Genomic DNA, 20,140 nt, shown 5'->3' on the forward strand with positions numbered 1-20,140 from the left:
TTTTTTAAATCAACATGATAAAGTTCCTAGCAGATATTTTTTGGGGGTGGGGTGTCTTGCAGTAGTTTAATTATCCAGTTGTCTGGAAAGGTTTACATTTTCTTTTCTGATCACAGTGTAAATACATCAGAAATTAAATAGTCATCATGTAATTCAGTTCCATCTGCGAAAACCTAACAAAAGAGCCTTTTCTTTTAACAGAAGTAAGAGTGGTTGTGGCACCATACCAGCTTAAAATACATTGGAGATAATATTTATAAAGAATAAGAAAGATGTGTTCTAATGACCAGTGATGGCTCTAAAGTATTGCGAGAGCTTGGTTCAAAGCCCCTTGGAATGAATAACAGTCCTTCTGCTGACATTACTAATCTTTGAATCGGGCTCATTAATGTATTGCAGATATTATATCCCTAGCTGCCAAAAAGCTGAAAAAATTAGGAAGTAGTTATAAAAATAGACATCAAATACATTCCTCTTCTGAGAATTAATGTAGGAATGAAGTATGTCTACTACAATTCTCCAGTGCTTTATTCCAGATATTTTCTTAGTGTTTTTAAAGGAATTAACCAGGCAAGCAGTCCATCTCATCCAGAACTCTGCCTCCAGCAACGGCCAGTATCTCATGCCACAGAGACTGGGAAACGCTGGAATTGCCGTGACAGTTTTCACTCTGGCCCTGTAAATCAGTCCTTTCCGGGATGTGCTGTGCTGATGGAGAGGAGGAAGGGTGGGAGGGGAAATAGAGATATTCAGGCAAGACTTTCCCATCTTTAGCTTCTTTGTGATTAATTACAGATAGATACTTCATACTCTCTGGCTTTTATAGCTCATTAACATCAAACGGTCTCAAGATATAAATTTGTTTTATCGCTTGCCAAGAACTAGGGGATGTCTAGGAGCAGACACCTATAAATGTTCACTAGGGGATATAAATGAGACACGATTTAGCTGACCAATTTGAATCCTTGGTAGAAAAAAAAAATATTACTTAGGTTCTTTACCTGTGGATCTCAAAGTACAAAAATATGTGTGTGCGTGGGCGTGCACATAGATGTAGGAGAAGGAGAGGGACAGGAGACGGTGACTGTCGCTTGGTCCTGCGTGGGGCTGAGAAGAAGCCAGTAAGACGGAACCGGCCACTGATCTTTTTTCAGCCCTTGGGATCGTTTTCAGGTCGCCTACCTACCTGAGCACCCCGTGGCCACCGGGAGAGCGCTGTTCAACGCCCTTGTAAAGCGAAAAGGCAACGTCAGCTGCCAGCCCTGGCCCCGGGGAGCCCCAGCTCTGTCTCTTTAAGGAACCCAGCGAGTCGTGATGCTGCTGTTTGTATTGCTAAATCCCCAGGAGTCCAGTTAAGAAATGGGCAGCTGTCTCTTTAAGTGTGATTTCCTTCTATTGTATTTGAATCGTGATCAGGAAAAAGGAAATGAAACCAGAGACCCGGGGCTGAGCCACGGAGTAATAATAATAATAGTGATGCTGAGCTCCCTGTTCGCAGCACATCCAGCCGGCTCCGGAGCATGTTCCCAGCTGCCCGGGCTGAAAGCCTGAGCGCAGCCCGGCGGGCTCCGGGCTGAGGCAGCGGTGGCAGCCGAAGCAGCCGCTTCGCAGGCTCTGCGGCCGCGGGAGCTGCCCCCCGGGGAGCTGCCCCCCCGGGAGCTGCCCCCGCGGGAGCCCCTCCGGGAGCTGCCCCGCCGGCCGGCGCGCAGGAGGAGCGCTGCGGGGATGGGAGGTCAGAGCCCGCGGGAGCCCAGCCGCGCCGGAGCCCGGTGGGGAGCGGCAGCGGCCCCAGCCCACATTTCTCTCTCTCTCTCTCTCTCTTTCTGGTGTTGCAGGAGGAAATCCTGTGAATGTCATTGGGGGGCGGAGGGGGAACTCAGCTGGTGAGAAGGCATCGAGAGCAGACAGCCTTTGCGGGGGCAGATCCCACCACAGGCACGCTACAAAGGAACAATCCCTGCCAATGTCATCGGCCATCGAGAGGAAAAGCCTCGATCCTTCCGAGTAAGTGGCCTCTTTTTCCTTACCTCCCTCCCCGCCGAGCCTTCCCGCGGCCACTCGTCCTCCCCAGACCGGAGCCACTTGCCCGGCTCCGCCGGCCACCGGCATTGTGTGCCCGGCAGCCCCTTCCCGGCGGCGGGGAGCGGGGACTCGGCACCTGCGCCCGCCGCCCCCCGGCCCCCGCCGCCCCCCGGCCCCGCCGCTCCCCGGCCCCGTCGTTCCCCGGCCCCGCCGCCCCGACCCCCCCGCGCCCGGCAGCGGGCACCGGCGGCCGGGCTGCCCCAGCCCCCGCGATTCCCCGGCTGCGGGCCCCGGGCGGGCTGCACGGGGGTGGGGAGCTGATGGGGGGGTGATGAGAGGTCCCCGAGTTGTGGGAGAGCGCAGCCGGGAGCAGCTCGGCGGAGCCCCCCCCCAGCCCGGGCTGGGCATTTTCCAGCCGGTCGTGCGAGCCCGGGGTGCGGGCAGGGCGGGGGCGCGGGGGAGCATCCCATCCCGCTTGGCATGCGGGACGGTGGCTGGCACCCGGAGGGACCCCCCCTGCCCCACCTCGGAGCTGCCCGGCCGGCTGTAGCCGATCGCAGGGGAAGGTCAGAGCTCTTATCTGTGGGTGCCCAACTTCCACATTTTCATAATGCAACTTTCAAGAGCTTCTATAAACTGCTTCGGTGGGGGCTGGGTGTTCTGCAGAGGGCATGGAGAAAGGTTCGATTGATGGACGGGATGGAGAAGATGAGAATTTCCCTCCCTGGGTTTCCCACTCGGGCAGGGGCCAGGTACCGTGCCCCTCTGCAGGCTGTGCTGCGCAGCCCCTGGCCCCCCTGCACCCACGGCATCCCACCGCCCAGGGCCACGGTCACTCAGCCAAAAAACAGAGTCGTTGCAGCCCTGTACACACTAAGAACTGCAGTTATGCTTGTCTGGAATCACGATAAGAGAGAAGAAAGAAAAAAATATTATAAAATCTCCATTTTCAGATAAGGCTTAAACATCTCCCTTTAGTAAACTTGAGTCATTCGTGGTTTGTTTCCTGTGAGATACTAAAAATGCCATTGCTTGAAGCCCAGAGTGAACACACAGGAACCGTTCCTTTTCAGGATCAAATCAATTCATTCCATGTCACATCTGATGTGCTGTATAGTATCTTTTATCTTCATTTTATACTGTTTTCTAAGAAACAATAATCCAAGCCCCCAAGTATAGGATGGACAGGTTTCAACTGCGAAGTTTTAGTAATCTTTATTTACCCACCACCTTGTGTTCCAGTGACTTTAAGTGCTGGCTTAGAAATCTATGGACATCAAAAAGCTAATGCATAAAGCAGCAATTCTGTTCTGTGTAAACATCCGCCAGGCTGTTCCGGAGTTCAAGGCTTTCAGAGAAACCTGGTTTGTGATTCCTGAGCACCCGTACCGTGAAATATTTTGGGGTACATCTGAAGTTTTGAATAATGGATGATAAAGGATAATAATGTGCGTTTCCTTCTATTGGCAGGCTCTCAGAACTTGTCAGAGTGGAGCTCACATGTTAGGAAAGGGAGTATGGCGCCCAAAAGAATAAAGTTGGAAAAACTAATTAGGGAATGCCTAATCACATGCGGCATTCCCCATGATTTTAACAACAACTGGCCAGATGGAGACCTGGCAGGGGAAGGGTGCTATGGCACAACTTGCAGGGCACAGCAGTTTAAACTTGGAAGAGTGAAAACCAGAACAGAGTATCATCAGATAATATCTTACTGCTCAGCTTGCTTAAATAAAAACTGCAGGATCAGTTTCTCAGCACAGAAGTTCTTGACCAGCAGTCATTTCTCCCTGCTGAAGAAAGTAATTTTTGCCCAGAAAACTGCTGACACAGTAAATAAGCAGTAGTAGTATAATTTTTTTCCTGTTGCCTGCTGGAAAGTGGGAGCAGCCTGATCCTTCTGCATCAGCGCAAGTCTCCTCTGCCCCCACCAGCCTCAGGGAGGACAGACCAGCCACAGAAGTGTTGAGGGGCTCTGTGCTAGAGTGAGAACCCTATAATGTATGAAAAAATGTGGGGCTCCTCTCTACCAGATATTGAGCACATCACTCATCATCCAGCAAAGCATAAATGTGCTAACATATGCCTTCCTTGCCGCTAGCCACAGGTTTAAAATTAAGCAAGTGCTTAAAGGATTGATCCAATAGGGTTTTTTTAATTAACTTTCCTGGGGTTTGGATAAGGCCCTCAGAGGCAGCACCAGGTTGCTGCACACCTTGCAGCACTGAGCTCAGGTGCCTCTCTTAATTTTTTGCTGTTTTTCTTTTTTTTTTTTTTTTTTTTTTTTGGCAGATCTTGTGAAGTTACACAAACAGGCAAAGAAGAGAATTCCTTAAGAAAGTAGCTTTGAAGAAAATTCTTGCTTTATCCCCAGATATTACCAGAACTATCCTAGATTTCAGAGCTGTTTAAAAAGGGAAAAAAACACATGGTGCATGAATAGTCAGTGCTAATATTGCAGTAGAGATTTGTGCCTCTTTTCATGCAGGGATGTGTAAATCCAAAAAAATGGTTTGAGCTGTGTTGGCATAGACCCCTCCCAGGGGATACATGTCCTTAGCTGAAGAGAAAAAGAAGTCCTGCAGTAACATGAGGTAAAATCCTGGCTCTACTAAAAACACCAGCAAAGCTTAAACCAGCTGGGTAACAGTCTCATCTGTTGTATTTATTCATTTCATTCTGTTCAGAGAAATGACATCCTCAGACTTGGTCTTCAAATTTACCTTTCCCAATGGAAAGTTGACTGCATGCAAAATCCCTCAGGTGCCTTTTCTAGTCCTTTAGCTCTTGGTGAGACAGAAATTCCCTTTGCTCCCAGCGGCACCGCAGCCAGAGCTTGCAATCTCAGGTTTACAGTACAGGCGAATCTGTTTTGGGCTCATGCAGAGGTGGTTTATGGTCATGCTGGGGTTCTTTGGTAAGTTCTAGGTAAATCCAGAGGTTATCTGTATTGATTAGGTCACTTGACAGATTATAGATAAATCTTTAAAATCTTGGGGGGGGGGGGGGAAGCTTTTTTTAATGGAAACAAAATCATTGACACGCATTGTAGAGAAACCAGAACTATCTGAAAATGTGAAGAATACAGTAAGAACTATAGTGGCTGTTGGCATTTGTCAGTCTGCACAGACAGAGCTGGCTTTTCAATGAAATGGTGAATCCAGGCAGCTTTTTGACCGCACTTTTGAAAAAGTGCGATCTTTAATTATGGGGGAATCATGTTATAGGAAAGGTATTTCTTTTATTAGAACTGCATGGATTGAGACACATGACCGAGCAGTTCATGTTCTGTCCAGTAGAAGAAAAATTATGTATCTACACAGACGCCAACGTCCCAGTAAAGTGGTAGATACCTTTACAGTAATGAATACACATGGGTGATACAGAGATTGTCATGTTAATGCATTATTCTTTGAAGAAAAAAAAAAGGTAGCAAGTTTTTGGATACTCTTATTAACTCCTTACATATTAAGCTGGGTTTTTTGGTTTTTTTAAAGCAAAAGAAGACTGAAGTCCTATTCCCTCTCATGTCAGAAGGGTATAAATCATTTATCTCCACTGTAACTCCTGTTATAACTGACCAACCTTGTGTTTCGTTTTTCCTTCGCCGCCTTCTTATGTGGCTGCTTCCAGAGCGCATTCTCCTTCTCCAATGATTCTTTCATTCCCTCAGGGAGCCAGTGGATGAAGTCCTCCAAATTCCCCCTTCGCTGCTGACATGTGGCGGTTGCCAGCAGAACATCGGGGACCGCTATTTCCTGAAAGCCATCGATCAGTACTGGCATGAGGACTGCCTCAGCTGTGACCTGTGCGGGTGTAGGCTTGGAGAAGTGGGGAGACGGCTGTATTACAAACTGGGCAGAAAGCTCTGCAGAAGGGACTATCTCAGGTATACAACCCACTCATTCTACCCTCGCTCCCTCCTTTCTATCCTTTCAGCTTTGCTTATTCATGTAATTAGTATAGCAAAGATCCATAATGAATGAATTCACTTTTAATTACTTTTAAAACATAAAGCCTAACAGCAGTCGCAGTTGTAACACAACATTGTCTGCAAGCTCAGGTTTACAATATGGGCTCATGTATTTTGGGGGTTCACACACAGATGCTTTATGGTACTCCTGGTGTTCTTCAGTAAGTGATAGATAAATCCAGAGGTTATCTTGTTGATTAGGTCACTTAACAGTTGTTAAAAGGTTAAATCTTAAAAGTCCTGTTGGGAAAAAAAAAAAAAAAGAAGAAGCATTTTTTAATGAAAATGAAAGGATCACTACATGTTGTGGACAAAAGAGAACTATTTGAAAATGTGAAGCATATAGTAAGAACTCCTTGGACTTTGGGGTTGTTGGCATTCATCCATCTGCACAGACATAATGCAAAAGCTCCAGGCGAACCGCGCAGTGTCAGTGTGGGCTTCTGGCACATAGAAATTGGGAAAAGGTGATGAATTTCAGCAAGCTCCCCCTGAGCAGACAATGAAGCGGTTCCCCGGCATTGTTTTAAGAAGTTCTGTGCTTCTCCAAGCATTGCCTTGGAGCTGAAGGGTGTATAAAACCAGGTAAGATGATGAAAGATCATTTAGTTCTCCAATTTATGAACATGGTATCCAAGGTAACTGAATCCGATTCATTTTCCTGATGCAGTAATATCAACTGTGTAAGAGATGCCAGATTCCACTAGCCAGCAGGGCTGCTGTACCTGTGTGGTGTCTGAAGCCACTGCCTTTGGTGCAGTCATTGTTGATCCCCCTCTTTTTCTGTGTCGCTGGTAAAGTTATCTGGGACACCTCAAGCAGAAGGATGCACTGTGCTGTATGTTTTTGGCAAAGCTACAGCAAGCACAGGAAGGTTTGATTACACTACTTTGGATCCAGTGGATTTTTAGCATGCTTAAGCCTGGTCCTGAACAGACAAGAATTCGCACGTTTTGCTGAATCGGATCCTACAAATACACTTGCTACAGGTATTTTCATTAACACCTCTCTGCCTATCTGTTTTGCCAAGGTTTGTAAGTAGAAGGATTAAATTGAGATTAAGATAGTTCACAAAAATTGGAAACAAAGGATCTTTACATTCTTGATTACAATTAAAACGTATTGATCTTTGCTGCGCTGGTTGTGTACCATTTCTTCTAATGGATCCCTAATGTGTCAGGAGGTCTGTGCAACAGAATAATGGTATTTGGTATTTTTTCAGCTACATTACTGAAGGCTAATCTACCTGCCCAAAAAAACTAAACCAAAATCTCAGCGAAATTCCTGATTGTGGTGTCCATGAGCTTTACTGATGGGAATCTTTCTAAGCAGAAACTGAGTTCTGCTAATGCGACCACTTGTAAACACTCTGCGTACACAACAGTCCAGGGGTGATCTGGTGCTAGTGACACTTTCCAAATACTATGCATCTTAAAATGGAAGCGACAGAAAGTATGAAAGTGCAATTAATGGATTTTCTTGCTGTGAAATTCAACGTTTTAATTCATTTCATAATGCAACATATAATATCTACCCTCATTAATGAAAAATATGGCAACCTTTGTGTAACCTTAGTATTACTTTCGTTGGGCAGAAGTAAACACTGACATCTCCTGGTAGATGAAAGAAATTATGTCTTTTCCCCTTAAAAGATCTCTCTGAATTTAGTGGGCATTCTTTTTCTTGTTCAGAAGATGACACGAAGCAGGCACAGCACATGTAAGTGAAGTGTAGGAGATGGCAAAACTCTTTCCACAATTTTGGAAACTTAGAAGTCAAACTCAATAGGTGCAGATATGAGCAAGTAATGCATAGCATTTCTCCCACCTTTTAAAGGAAAAAACCCTGTATATTCGTGCTTATTTATCAATGATTTGACTTACAAACTCTGTAGCCAGCAGAACGTGTGAAAGGCTGGCATTCACACATAGCCGAGTACGTTGCACTGCTCCAGCTGAATGGTAGCACATGCTGTGAGTTGCACACATAGCTCAGGCATTCATCAGAAGCTCCTTTTGACAGGCAGTACCATCATGAGCTCAGCAGGGTTTCTCCATGTGGATTAAAGAGTGGTCCACATCATAAAACTGTTTGAGCTGGCATAGGTACCTAGAAGGTCTTAGCATGTATCCTTCGGAAACTCAGGAGTGACTTCATGGATATAGAAATGGCTGGGTTTGAAAGGATCACCAATGTGGAGGCAACGAGAAGAGGCAGGGGAGTCTTAGACCATGGCTTGCGTCAACTCCTTCAATCACAATAGCAACAGCTGAAGATAGGCAAAATTTATCAACAGAAAGGCAATTTCTATTGGTCACAGAAGTGCAAGTATTAGCATGGCACAACTTTATGCTACGATCTGGAGAGCCTTTACTCATCCTGAAGCTGATCAGCAATTCAGAATAAGGTCATTGATCAGAGAAGTCAATTATTCTGAAAATAGGTGAGGACCTTGGACTTTCTACTTCAAGTTTTGGTATGGCAAAATTTAGAGTTCTGCTCGGCAGCTTTCCACGTGACCTCTATCTTAACTTGGCAATACTATGACTAGTGGATCAAGGCACTGATGTCACGTTCTTGACTTGATTTGTTTTTTAAATCTCCCCAGCAAAGGAGCTATGCTTACCTCTCTGCTGCTGTTGTTGTTTTAGGCTCTTTGGCCAAGATGGCCTCTGCGCCTCCTGTGACAAGCGAATCCGGGCTTACGAGATGACCATGCGGGTGAAGGACAAAGTATATCACCTTGAATGCTTCAAATGTGCTGCCTGCCAGAAACATTTCTGTGTTGGGGACAGATACCTCCTCATCAACTCGGACATAGTATGTGAACAGGACATCTACGAGTGGACTAAGATAAATGGAATGATCTAGCAAAGACACGCCTCCTAGTCTAAAAAAGACATCTCATGGGCAACACTGATGCATAGCTGCAGTGAGGAGATCATCACCTGAGCTATGGGCTTTGTCTAAAATGGGGGGAAAATACCACGGAGTCAGCCCTTTGCAGGCAGTGCTACGTAGAATCTAAACTACATATAGGTGAAGAAGGGAGACCGAAGCAATAGTAGAGAGACTGACTTCTGTTAACAAGGGCGTATGGGCAATAACTGACGTCAGCCATGTAGGTGAGAGGCGGGGGGACAAACACAACGTGATAACGAATTCTCGTAACCAGAGAAAAAAGAGTAGGGACTTCTATAAAGAGATGTTATGACTTTGTCACCTGCAGACTAGGATTGTGCAATTGAATTTTCTTTTTGTCTTGTTTTAGTTACTGAGTTTAGATGACAGCTCCTAATGTAGACATGAGGAAGAATACTGGAAGAAAAGGGCCATCACTTATGTGGTCATTCTGTATGGCCTTATGCTTTGGGTAGGAGAGAAAGTGGGAAGAGGGTGGGGGTTATTTTTGCATGGATTTATTTTTTTCTTTGAGAATGAACAGTGCATCCTCTAGTCCCAAACTCTTCTTTAAAAAAAATCCTGCTGAATAGTTGTTTTCAGGCACTGCTGTTTCAAGATGAGATGTTCCACAGATCATTTCTATACAAATATAAATCTAAAGAGTTGTTCAACTATTTTATTAACTTAGATTATATCGATAAAATATTTGTTGTGTGTAGTAAGACTCTGCAGCTTTAATAAAAATAACAGAAGATTTGAGTGTTGTTATTTCTTTTTCTTTGGAGTTGGGCTGGATGTTTTGCTCTTTTTATATATGTATTTATTTTTTTAGCAGGGCTCCTACACTTTTTTTATGGCTGATGCCTGCTGGATCCACTTAAGGTTGCATTTCAAAGCAGTAATGTGAGAACACTGAGGTCCCAGCAAGCCTTGTAGAGTTCACGCTAAGGAGAAATTAGTGTTGTGTGACACTGAGGCTCTTTGCTGTTCATGAGGATGTTTTGAGGCTGGTGGCCCACAGAAAAAATACGCAGAGAAGGGTGTCCCAGCAAGCCTTGTAGAGTTCACGCTAAGGAGAAATTAGTGTTGTGTGACACTGAGGCTCTTTGCTGTTCATGAGGATGTTTTGAGGCTGGTGGCCCACAGAAAAAATACGCAGAGAAGGGTGTCCCAGCAAGCCTTGTAGAGTTCACGCTAAGGAGAAATTAGTGTTGTGTGACACTGAGGCTCTTTGCTGTTCATGAGGATGTTTTGAGGCTGGTAACCCACAGAAAAAATATGCAGAGAAGGGTGTCACATCCACAGAAAAGGGTGTTACTTGGCAAGAAAGGCAGACCCTATCTGATCTCAGAGGAGATCATTTAAGATTAGGGTCTGCTAGAAAGGTGGCTTGTCCCGATTTTGCTCTGCATTATTGAATCCAGCATAATATCACTAGAGCCAATCAATACTTGCCAGTATTTAGAAAGAATTAAGTTCAGAGTCTTTCCTGCAAAGACTGTTGTCACTTGCTTCTTAAGCAAAAGGAAGTTTCTTAGCACTGTAGTCATACTAAGAACAGGAGAAGTACGCCTCATCAGGCTCAACTGGACTTTCGGTACCTTACTCCCACAGGGGCAAGCATGGGTGTTGAGGTGAGCAAGAGCCTTTCCAGCCTGCCAGAAGGTCCATGACCTTTGCGGGAGCTGGCCTTCAGACTCCTCTGCTTAACACCAACCCACTGACCCGTTCTCTGTGAGCTTGCCTACTCCCATTTTTTGACTCTTCAGCCTCCATCGAGTCCCCAGGCAACAGTTTTCACAGTTTAATTCTATGCTGTATTTATTTCAGACCCTGTTGTCTCATTGCTTGATCACCATATTGTGAAAGATAAAGAATGATAATTTCCTATCGCCTTTTTTTGTGTGCTATGCTTGAATTTAAAGACCTACATCATATTCCCTCCAACTTGTTTTTTTCTAGAGATGAATAGTCTAAGTTCCTTCTTGTATGAAAGCTGTTTCACGCCTCTGATAATCTCTGATTCTCATCTCTGTATGTTTTCTGGTTCTATGTCACCCTTTTTGAGCGCAACGCTAGAACAGCAAGTTTTGTTCAAATGTACTAAAAAAATAAAGCTTAGGACACAGCTGAACAAGTCTGACAGCCCACTCAGAAGGTGTTTGGCATGTCCATTCACCCCACCAGTACTAACACCTAAGGAACAGCACCTAAACATGTTGGCATCTTCTTGTCTGCTTATTTTTAATAAACTAGTCAGTCACCTATGGGATCTCTTATCCAAGTGGCAGTACTGACCCATGATGACATTTTGCATTTTACAATGGATATTCTGAGAGGTCTTTTTTTTTTTTTTTTCTTTTCTTTTTCTTGCTTTTGTTGTCACAGCTAGCGCTGGGGACAAAACCTTTACATCTTATTACCAGTGAAACTGGAAACCACACATAACGAGTTCTCGCTTGAAAAGTGTAGTTGGAGGGCGCTGTGATTTAGCTCTTCTCCAGTGATTTGCTGACCTCTGGAGGCCACGGGCAGCTGGTTGTAATTAGAATTCTTAACCTGAAATGTGTCCCTGCCAGCACAGGCAAAAAGGCTAGGTACCCAAGGAAGATACAGATATCCTCTCTCTCTGCCCTCAGTGGCTCCTTGCAAATATTTAGTCCATCTGGAAACGAAATCTCACTATCTCTGTTAGTTTACGCAGTTTGGTGGGTGCTAACCCAGGGTGGAGGTGCACCAGCATTCTTCAGGTTGGCGTGTGGGAGCACGTACACACGTGAGTGCTGCATCACCAGACAGGGCAGAACCAACAGCTTTGTGACAGGTGTCTTTAAAGCTTTCGAGGTCATCACGCCTTGCCATGTCATCACAATGTCTCTGTCAGAGCCCCTCTTCTTTTGCCCCATCTCCTTTCCCTGAGAAAATATACCTCAATGGCCTTATTGTATGAGCAGGGCAGATGAGTGCTTACAGCTTCGTGAACATCTTCTAGGCCATGACAAAAAAATATTTGCAGATGATGGCAATCAGCTATAAAGCTGATTTTTCTGTAGTCACATGCTAGTGATACAGGTGAACAGGTACCAAAGGGAGTGTTATATGGTTGGAAGACTGCGACTCGGCTCCATCCTGCAGCACTGCCAGCTGAAGGGTCTCTGAACGAAGGCCATGTGTTTCAGATCACAGGTAGCCATCTACCCCGTCCCTGGAAGCGTTCACAACCAGGTTGGACAGCTCTTGGAGCCACCTGGTCTAGTAGAAGGTGTCCCTGCCCCTGGCAGGGGGGCTGGAACTAGATGATCTTTAATGGCCTTTCCAACCCAAACCATTCTGTGATTCTGTGTTTCTATGATCTGCTGATAGTCCTGACTGTGCGAGGGGCAGGGGGAGATAAAATTAGGTTCCCTCTGACAAATTAAGCCGTGATTTTAACTTTTCAGTATTCCTGTGAAGAGGTTTTGAACCACATCCTGATCTCCTGTAGCGTGATGGTATAACTGACTCTAAAATAACTGCAGTCACAGAGTTACACCAGTATAACGATAGCTTGATATGGTCAGAATCAGTATCATTACAGGTAAGAGTTTTGACACTTGTTTCCTAAACCCTTTCCAGTGTGGTTTTTAACCTAATAAAACATAAACAGGTATGCTGCAGAGCTGATTTCTCCACCTCACAGAGAGGTTTGACTGAACATTTGGTGTAAGGGGACTCTTTAACATCTGGGTTGAGATTAGGTAAAAGTGTCGGTAGTTCAGGGAAGCTTTGTGGTTTTGCACAAATGAGGGCAAGATCCGTGTTTCATTCTCACCTCAGAAAGTATTTCCTGTGTGACTTTTGGCAATGTAGTTAAATATTCGGCTCCTTAGTTACCTGCCTGTAAAATGGAGATATTATCACATTCTGAAAATTTTTTGAAATTTCCTAACACGGAAATACACTCATTATTTGGTGTAAGGCATCATTTACACAGGAAAATGCATTCTTAAACCTGAATGAATGTATTTGTAAAAGAAGGATGCTGCAGGGTCCACAGCGGTCAGTCTTATTTTGTTATAAGAGCACTGGCTTTATCCAGTCTATGTAACCTCAGAAAGGGCTTAAGCTGAGCTGGAAAATGACAGCTTGTGCCAGAAGAGGAGGCTCCACTTGAGCAGCAGCATTACTCCACCTGTATTATTGCACCAGCCTTGTGGACTTTTCCCCACCAGATTCCCCACTCTTGCTCTCCAGATCCAGGAGGAGAGAGAATGGATTTCTCTTGCAATTAGTGCAACCAACACTTCACCTCTGTCCTTATCTCAAGTATGTTCCTTACAGTAAAGGCTGTCTCCTGGAATAACAAGAAAATAAAATGGTCCAAAACCACTGGTGAAAATAAAAGCAAAGATGATTTAAAGTCATAAGCGAAGAGCAGAAAAAATCTGAATATGACTTCATCAGCTGATATTCAAATGCATTGTCCTTTATATGTTTCCAATGTCAGCAGTATTTTAAAAGGCGTATCATCCTTCAAGATTTCCCTTCTTTGTCCCCATTATTCAATGTCATGGTAGGAAGATGAGAGCATTACCATCGATATCACTTTTTTAATTCCATGCCCTTGAATAAGGGCAATAAGAGCCCTGCATAATAGAGTTTTCAGCGGAGAGAGTAAATGGGAATCGGTTGTTAATTCAATACAGGATACAGAAGCTGTCTCTCCCATCTCTTTTCTCAAGGTAATACTGTGCCTCCAATTGTCATTATACCCAAGAATCAAATTATTTGAATTCTGGACACATCAGCACAAAACTGAAGACTCCCTGCCAATTTCGTAGCCTGCTTGGAAGAGAACATCAGAGAGCATCACTCATTTATACGACTGCCAGCCTGAGACTGTAAATTCAGAAAACAAGAAGGCCTCAGGTGCTGCACTTTAACATGTCTTTCTGCTCCTGAATCACCCCCCCTTAACACCCCTATCACATACAAGGTAACATTTTATCTCTGAAAGGTAAAGCTTTCAAGCATCTGCTGGAGCAAGCATACACTCTGTGTGGCCTGAACGTGAATTGAAAATGAGACTATTAAGTACATTAATTGATAACAGTGGCTTATGACTTTGAAGGAGATTCATGACACTTGGAAAAATAATCTATAAAGACTTTTGTTGCTCTAAAAAGACAGTGCAGCATCAGCTTATTTCACTTGCAGCAGGTTCATCTCTTTTATAGCGCGTGCTGCACTGCAGGCAAAGGGAATTTTAATGGACACTGGAAAAAAATGATCTAGTCCTCTGTCCCACGACAAAAAAGAAGCCATAAAAAGGCGTAGAACAGAGAGATCGAGATACAATATCAGAAAACATTTAAAGAATTGTGATTAAATTAAGATTCAGAAGTCTGTCAATGAGATGATGATTAAACGGGCAGAAAGTTGAACCTTGTTTGAAGCAACTTGTTCCCTCCTGCTGGTGTTGGATGCTTGTTAGTACAGGGAGAAGCTTTTCAAGCGTGACAGCTGAGCCCTTGACTTCAGTCTCCAGCTTTTGGACTTTTTTAGAACCCTGATTTTGGGCTGGGATTAAGGGTTTTGTTTTCTCCCCTCAGATATCTTTTGCACCTCATATCAGGTGACTTTACCAATGTATTTTGCAACAACTGTGAACTGGTTTTGAGATACAGGTGATTTAGTTATATTTATTTATAAAGAGGCAATCACAGTAAAACTGAAATTCTGCTTTAATAAGATGCATAGGCTTCAATCTGACAATATCCCAGAGCATCATGACAGCTACCCAAAACAGTGCTTAGAGATCATGTTGCTCTCTCATTAAGAAGGTCTAGGATCTGTAATCATCAACCTAAGGATGCTTTGAAACACTGGGAAATGCTCGGTTGGCTCGTAAGGCAATGCTCCATCACAGTGTGGTTATGGGGTTATTTTTGCAGTCAGTAGGTGTGAGCGAGCGCCGAATAAGCTCTGGTGCAGTCGCCCCGGAATTCTTGGAGCTGGACCAGCAGTGAGTTTGACCCAACATGCACGAGAAGCGTGTTGTTCAGCTGATAAGGAAACTGAGAACGTGCATCAGCAAATACAGTTTGTTTATCCCGTAATAACTGTTTTTGAGTAGTACAAGCAAAAAGAGGCCAAGTCTGCACTAGACAGATAAGAGCTCTGACCAAAAGGACAACCAAAGGTCGCACCAGGCCTCCTGAAAACTTCAAAACAGAAGCCTTCGGTGGGAATGGATGACTAAGGGAATTGCAAAGGGCTTCTGGAGTCTTTTATCTTTGTGCTACCTCTTCAAATTCAGCTCAACACTTCAGTCATTTGTTGTTGCCATCATCTGACGAATGTGCGCTGGGTTCAGCCTTGTTCCTGCTGCACAGGTGTTTGTAGCCAAAAACCCCACCACTGTGGCCGTGGCTAACTGGCCTGGCTGCCTCATTAGCAATCTCAGTTAATAATCTAAGGAAAGAGCTTGTGAAGCTGAAAAGTGAGCTGCTATCTGGTTCATGCAGATGGATTTTTTAGGTCTGGAAAGACTCAATAGCAGCAGAATTTTCTCTAGGGGTGCCTGGTTATTCTCCACATTTCTCAGGTAAAGAAAGACCTTCTGAGCTCCCACACAAAACAGGAGGGTCCCGGTGCTTTCCACGAGATCATGCAATATTCCTCCGATCCTTGCTTTCAGTGGGATCTTTCACACATCCCTTAGGCTGTGAATCATGTCATTGCATCATGAATCACAGCCAGTGAAAACACTCTAAGTGCATGAAATTATAAATATTCCTGAGGCTTTATCACTGCCTTTTTTCACCATGTTAAATTTGAAATTAGCCGTCTTGGTCTCCTGTGAACTTTGTCCATGCTATTCTCTATCAGTATTAATCCAGCATGCAGAAGTGTGTATGAAAACCTGAAAGCAGGTACTAGCATTGCTGACGAAGGCACCTCCTGATTATCCACTGCACTGAGTTTCTCTTCTAGATTATCCGCTTAATTTCATGTGTTAGCTCTTGGAGGCAACAATCATGTCTTTCTATGCTATTCACGCTCTGTAAAATAAGTAAACTTCGGGTTTTATACTTTCACAGGTTAATGTTTACATTTGTAGCAGTATCTTATATTTGATTTATGTGAAAGAGGATGATATGAAAGGAAAACCACCTCGGAGCTAAGCAGCCATGGGAAAGAATACGACTTGGGTATGCCAGTTTGTGTCAACGGGGAATCTTCCATCTGAAGAAAAAATCCCAGTCTATCAAAATTACTCTGTAAGTGGCATCCCAAACTCTGCAAACACACACAAATATTTTAGACCATTTTGGAGCTAAGAATATGAGACAAAAAGATTCACTAATAACAGAAGACAAGCCTGAAGTCACAGAGCACCTTGAGCTGTGCTGTGCAAGACAGGGGAGGACCAGAGGTGGCTTTGGGACAAATTTACGTGACCGATGTAGACAAGAGCGTCCATGTAGGGCCACCTGACAATTTCAGATAGACCGGCCACAGTTATCTTGCCACAGTGCTCCTTCCCTAGCTCATCCCTGCATCAGGATCCGCAGTGGTCAGAGGCACGAGGGTGTGAGGCTCCAATGCAGCTTGCAACCTCCCGTGCTAAGGGACCTGCCTGGATCCCTGCACGTGGTGTTCCTTGTAGAGTTCAGAAGGATGAAAGCTGAGAGCAGAATCCCACTATGGTTGCTTTGAGTCTTTCGCTGTAACCGCTGGATAAAGTCCATTGGTTGAATTCTTGGTGATTCCTTTGACTTCATTTGACCTTGGAGCTGTCAAGGCAAATTTGCCATCATGTGAGAGAGATTCCAGAGAGGCATTGCTGTTGGCTGGGTCTACATGGCAGTAATGAGGAAGGGATTTTTTTAAAAACTGTTGTTTCATTCTGTCAGAAGGCAGCCTCAAGCTGTACTCTGACAGATATCCCATTTGTTACTAAACTATCCAACAAGCTCCTACGTAATATTTAGTTTATTCACGTACATATTTCACTGAAACTCTGGCTCTGATCCCTTTAGCTGCCTCCCTGTCACCTTTCAAATTTCATCTGAGATTCACTCCTGTGAAGCTTGAATATAAAGGATTTGGTTACCGGTTCATATGTAAATCCCCCACCTTCCAAAGGACTGCTGAACGATCTTTACATTTATGTGATTCATTGGAGTCACTGCGTGATCATACAACTCCCATTTTAAATTTTCTTACCTTACTCCTTCTGTGCTCTTTATTACAGCCCCTCGTTGTGTTCTGGTTAATTTTAGATGATCAGATTTCCAAGCAAAGGTCATTGCCTGGTTGTTCCAATGAAGCCCTGACTTTATTGTATCTTCACTATGGTAAAGAACAAACCCAATAGTAACAGTATAATAACAATACAAATTTCCTGGACCTCAGCATCTTTCTTATTATCAATTCCCCAAGCTGTCTGCTCCCCTCAAAGTCTCAGTTTTGCCCATTTATTACTGTACATTTAGAGCACTAAGAAGCTGATCTTGTCAAATGTAGACCACCCCCTGCCCTAAGATCTTAGGTCATTAAGTGAATTTCAAGAGACGCTCAGCACCCAGTGGTAAAGATCCCTAGCGTGTCATTTCATTAGATTTTCAATAAGTAAAAATAAATGAAGGATGCTAAAAGCCTCATCTGCTTTCAAAGATGAAACATGGAATGCACAAAGCAGTCTGAGAAATTTTCAGCCTGAGGAATACCTCTGATATATTTAGCCATTTGGGCTCTATGACTGGTGATAACGGAAGAAAAACTAGGCTCCATTATTAAAGTGGAAAAGAACCTTTGTGTCTAGACTGAGCTGGGAAAATGCCACGATAACTTACTTGCATCCACAGTTTGTGCCGCTGTCAGTTATTTGATGGAGAACACAAAGCCTGCTGTGGTTAAAACATTTAAATGCTACAATTTTAAGTGGCTTTATGTTTGCTTTTGGTTTTGGGGCTTTTGTTTGCTTGTTTGTTGCAAATTTTTTGTTCAGCTTCAGGAACAGATATGTCTCTTTTACCGTGTTTTCTTTGCAGTGGTTAGGATATTCATCAGGGAAGTAAACCGACAGCTCTTCGATGCACACTTGAAGAGCTCCTAGCCTAACCAGTGGGGCTAATTAATTTTTACGACTAACTCCTGCAGAACTACGGGCCACTCCACCTCCATCGTCACTGCTGCCTAAGCCTCTGAGTAACGCTGGTCCTGGATACGTTTGCCCACACTGCAATCACACCTCTGGCTGCTGCCAAGGCTGCCCGCTAACTCTCAGAAAAGACACAAAGATCTAGAGACCTTGAGAGCTGTGGATGTGGAGCTATCCTCACCCACTCTCCGCGGTGTTAGCGGTGGTGGAAATTTAAATGCAAACCCAATTCCCAGACTGCTCAAGCCAGAACACTTTGCAAGGGCAGTAGGTAAGAATGAGTATGTAATTGCTGCCGTTCAGACAACCAGTAGTATTTACAAAACAGTACTAACTCCATTCCTTGCTAGTAAGTGCCCACCTCAAACATACACACACACCAGTTATTATCACCAGTATTATCTGCCAAGCCTGCAGTCTCATGACAAAGTACTTTTCCTAATTTCTCATCTTTCCATGCACTTCTGAAATCATTCAGCTGTTTCTCTGTAGCAGCATATACTGTCTGTGATGATCCCCCATTCTAACCCCCTAATTTCCTTGGTGCTGTGCAGATTTGGAGGCATTTATGTTCATTGGCCATTTTTGTGCAGGTATAGTTAAAAATGAAAGAGCCATTACGAACTTCTGAAAGGTGATGTTATGAGTTGCCTGGTTTTTGAATGGAAGATGATCACTGCAAGGATTACTAGTGTAAAATCATGCAATAGAAACAATTGCTTCTTTCAAATAAGAATGTTTAACTCACTAAAAGTGAGAGACATAAAAAGAGTAGTTTCTATTCTGTGTTTTTCTGCAGCTGTCACATATTGTCCATTTTTTTCCATATAAAATGTAATCTATTTAGTGTTTGTCTGCCTCAGAGGATGCTTTTGGAGCTTAATTCACCATTTGCAAAATGCTTTGGGATTCTCAGTTTTATAGGACTATAGCATCATAAATGAATTATTTCTGTGGCCGTATTATCTAACGGTTACTTTTGCTAAGCAAACAGATTTTGCTTGTAGAGCTTGAAATGTTTCACCTGCAAAATCTCAGGCTTTACACACTTTCACTCAACTCGAGACTTTGTGGCTGGAAGCTGGTGGGGCTGTGGTCTGTGCTCAGGAAAGGACGTGGCCATGGGTTTGGGTTCCAGAGATTGCAGCAGGGCCAACATTTGGTCACGCAGTCATGTCTGAGACACTGGGCTTCTTCACTCAGGGAGCTTGGTAGCACAAGACCTCAGGTTTTAAACTATTTCCAGATTCCCGTTGCAAAGCCAGGACTTGGAATCCTCCCTGAAGGTCTTAGAGGAAATCAGTTCTAGGGATAGTTTTCTGGAAAATATGGGGTTTGGAAATGAATTATAACGAAATGAAAATATGTGTTCTCTGAAAACATACTTCTTTCCAATAAAATGTGGAGGAAACTTGAACAAGTATGTACATGCATGTATACCCTGAAGATGTGACGCATTTTTCTGTTTTGATGCTATTCATCTCAGTAAGTTTATTTCCCCATCTACGTGTACCATTACCTTTTTAATCTCAGCCCTCGTGGATTCTCATCGCCCATTAGCACCAGCCTGTAGGGGCTGACTGTATGAGCAGGTTGGTGTTTGTCCCATCAGTGCCCTTATAACAGTAATTCTTAATTCTTATCCCTTCGGCAAACGGAAAACCACAACGCAGTTGCCAGCAGCCCGATGGTGGAGCAGTCGGTACCCGCATCTTCCAGGGACGTCCGCAGTCGCATCCTACCAGCCCGTACCCACGGCAGGGCTCAGTGGGCCAGGTACTCCAGCTGAACACGGATTATTTTTGTTTTGGGAAAGCAAATTAAGAAGCTTGATCTCTTATTATTCGTTAAAAGCAGAGGATGGCTTCGTGGGCAGGTGCTGAGTCGCGGCTGCCTGGGACACGGACAAGATGGGCTCCCGCCAGCTGGCAAACCGCGGGGGCCAGCGGCCACCCGGGGTGCTTGGGAGTGCTGGGGACACCGGCCCCGGGCTGGGGGCAGCCCCACACCGTGCCGCAGCCGAGGCCGGAGAGCGGCGGCCCGGCCTCCCCAAGGCGCGGCGGCTCCGCCTCACGGCCCGCAGCTGCCACAGG

At 44.5% G+C, this 20,140-nt stretch overlaps 1 protein-coding gene and 1 long non-coding RNA gene across 3 annotated transcripts; one reads left to right on the plus strand and one right to left on the minus strand.

Annotated features, from left to right (window-relative positions):
• Window positions 1–1,229: 1,229 nt before the first annotated feature.
• Window positions 1,230–9,653, plus strand: LMO2 (LIM domain only 2). 2 transcript variants are annotated; one of them, XM_080404918.1, is made up of 4 exons: window positions 1,230–1,351; window positions 1,836–2,004; window positions 5,696–5,911; window positions 8,647–9,653. In XM_080404918.1, exons 1-4 carry the CDS (start codon window positions 1,315–1,317, stop codon window positions 8,864–8,866), a joined length of 642 nt encoding a protein of 213 aa, XP_080261044.1. In that variant the 5' UTR covers window positions 1,230–1,314; the 3' UTR covers window positions 8,867–9,653. The 2 variants fall into 2 exon arrangements, with proteins under 2 accessions (XP_080261044.1, XP_080261045.1); XM_080404919.1 differs by lacking the exon at window positions 1,230–1,351 and adding an exon at window positions 1,448–1,732.
• A 4,951-nt stretch (window positions 9,654–14,604) lies between these two features.
• On the minus strand, window positions 14,605–19,986 carry LOC308070637. The gene is made up of 2 exons (XR_013930794.1): window positions 19,567–19,986; window positions 14,605–19,366 (listed from the first exon to the last, which is right to left on the minus strand). It is a non-coding gene; the product is annotated as an uncharacterized lncRNA (long non-coding RNA).
• Window positions 19,987–20,140: the final 154 nt, after the last annotated feature.

Source organism: Falco punctatus (assembly GCF_963210335.1).
Source record: "Falco punctatus genome assembly, chromosome: 10".
NCBI classification, from domain to species: Eukaryota; Metazoa; Chordata; class Aves; order Falconiformes; family Falconidae; genus Falco; species Falco punctatus.

Bases quoted from the DNA above. Each gene is read 5' to 3' on its own strand.
- LMO2 (XM_080404918.1), top strand. From the start codon at position 1,315: ATGCTGCTGTTTGTATTGCTAAATCCCCAGGAGTCCA. The intron at 2,005-5,695 runs GTAAGTGGCCTC...TCATTCCCTCAG, and splicing joins AAAAGCCTCGATCCTTCCGA to GGAGCCAGTGGATGAAGTCC. The intron at 5,912-8,646 runs GTATACAACCCA...TTGTTGTTTTAG, and splicing joins TGCAGAAGGGACTATCTCAG to GCTCTTTGGCCAAGATGGCC.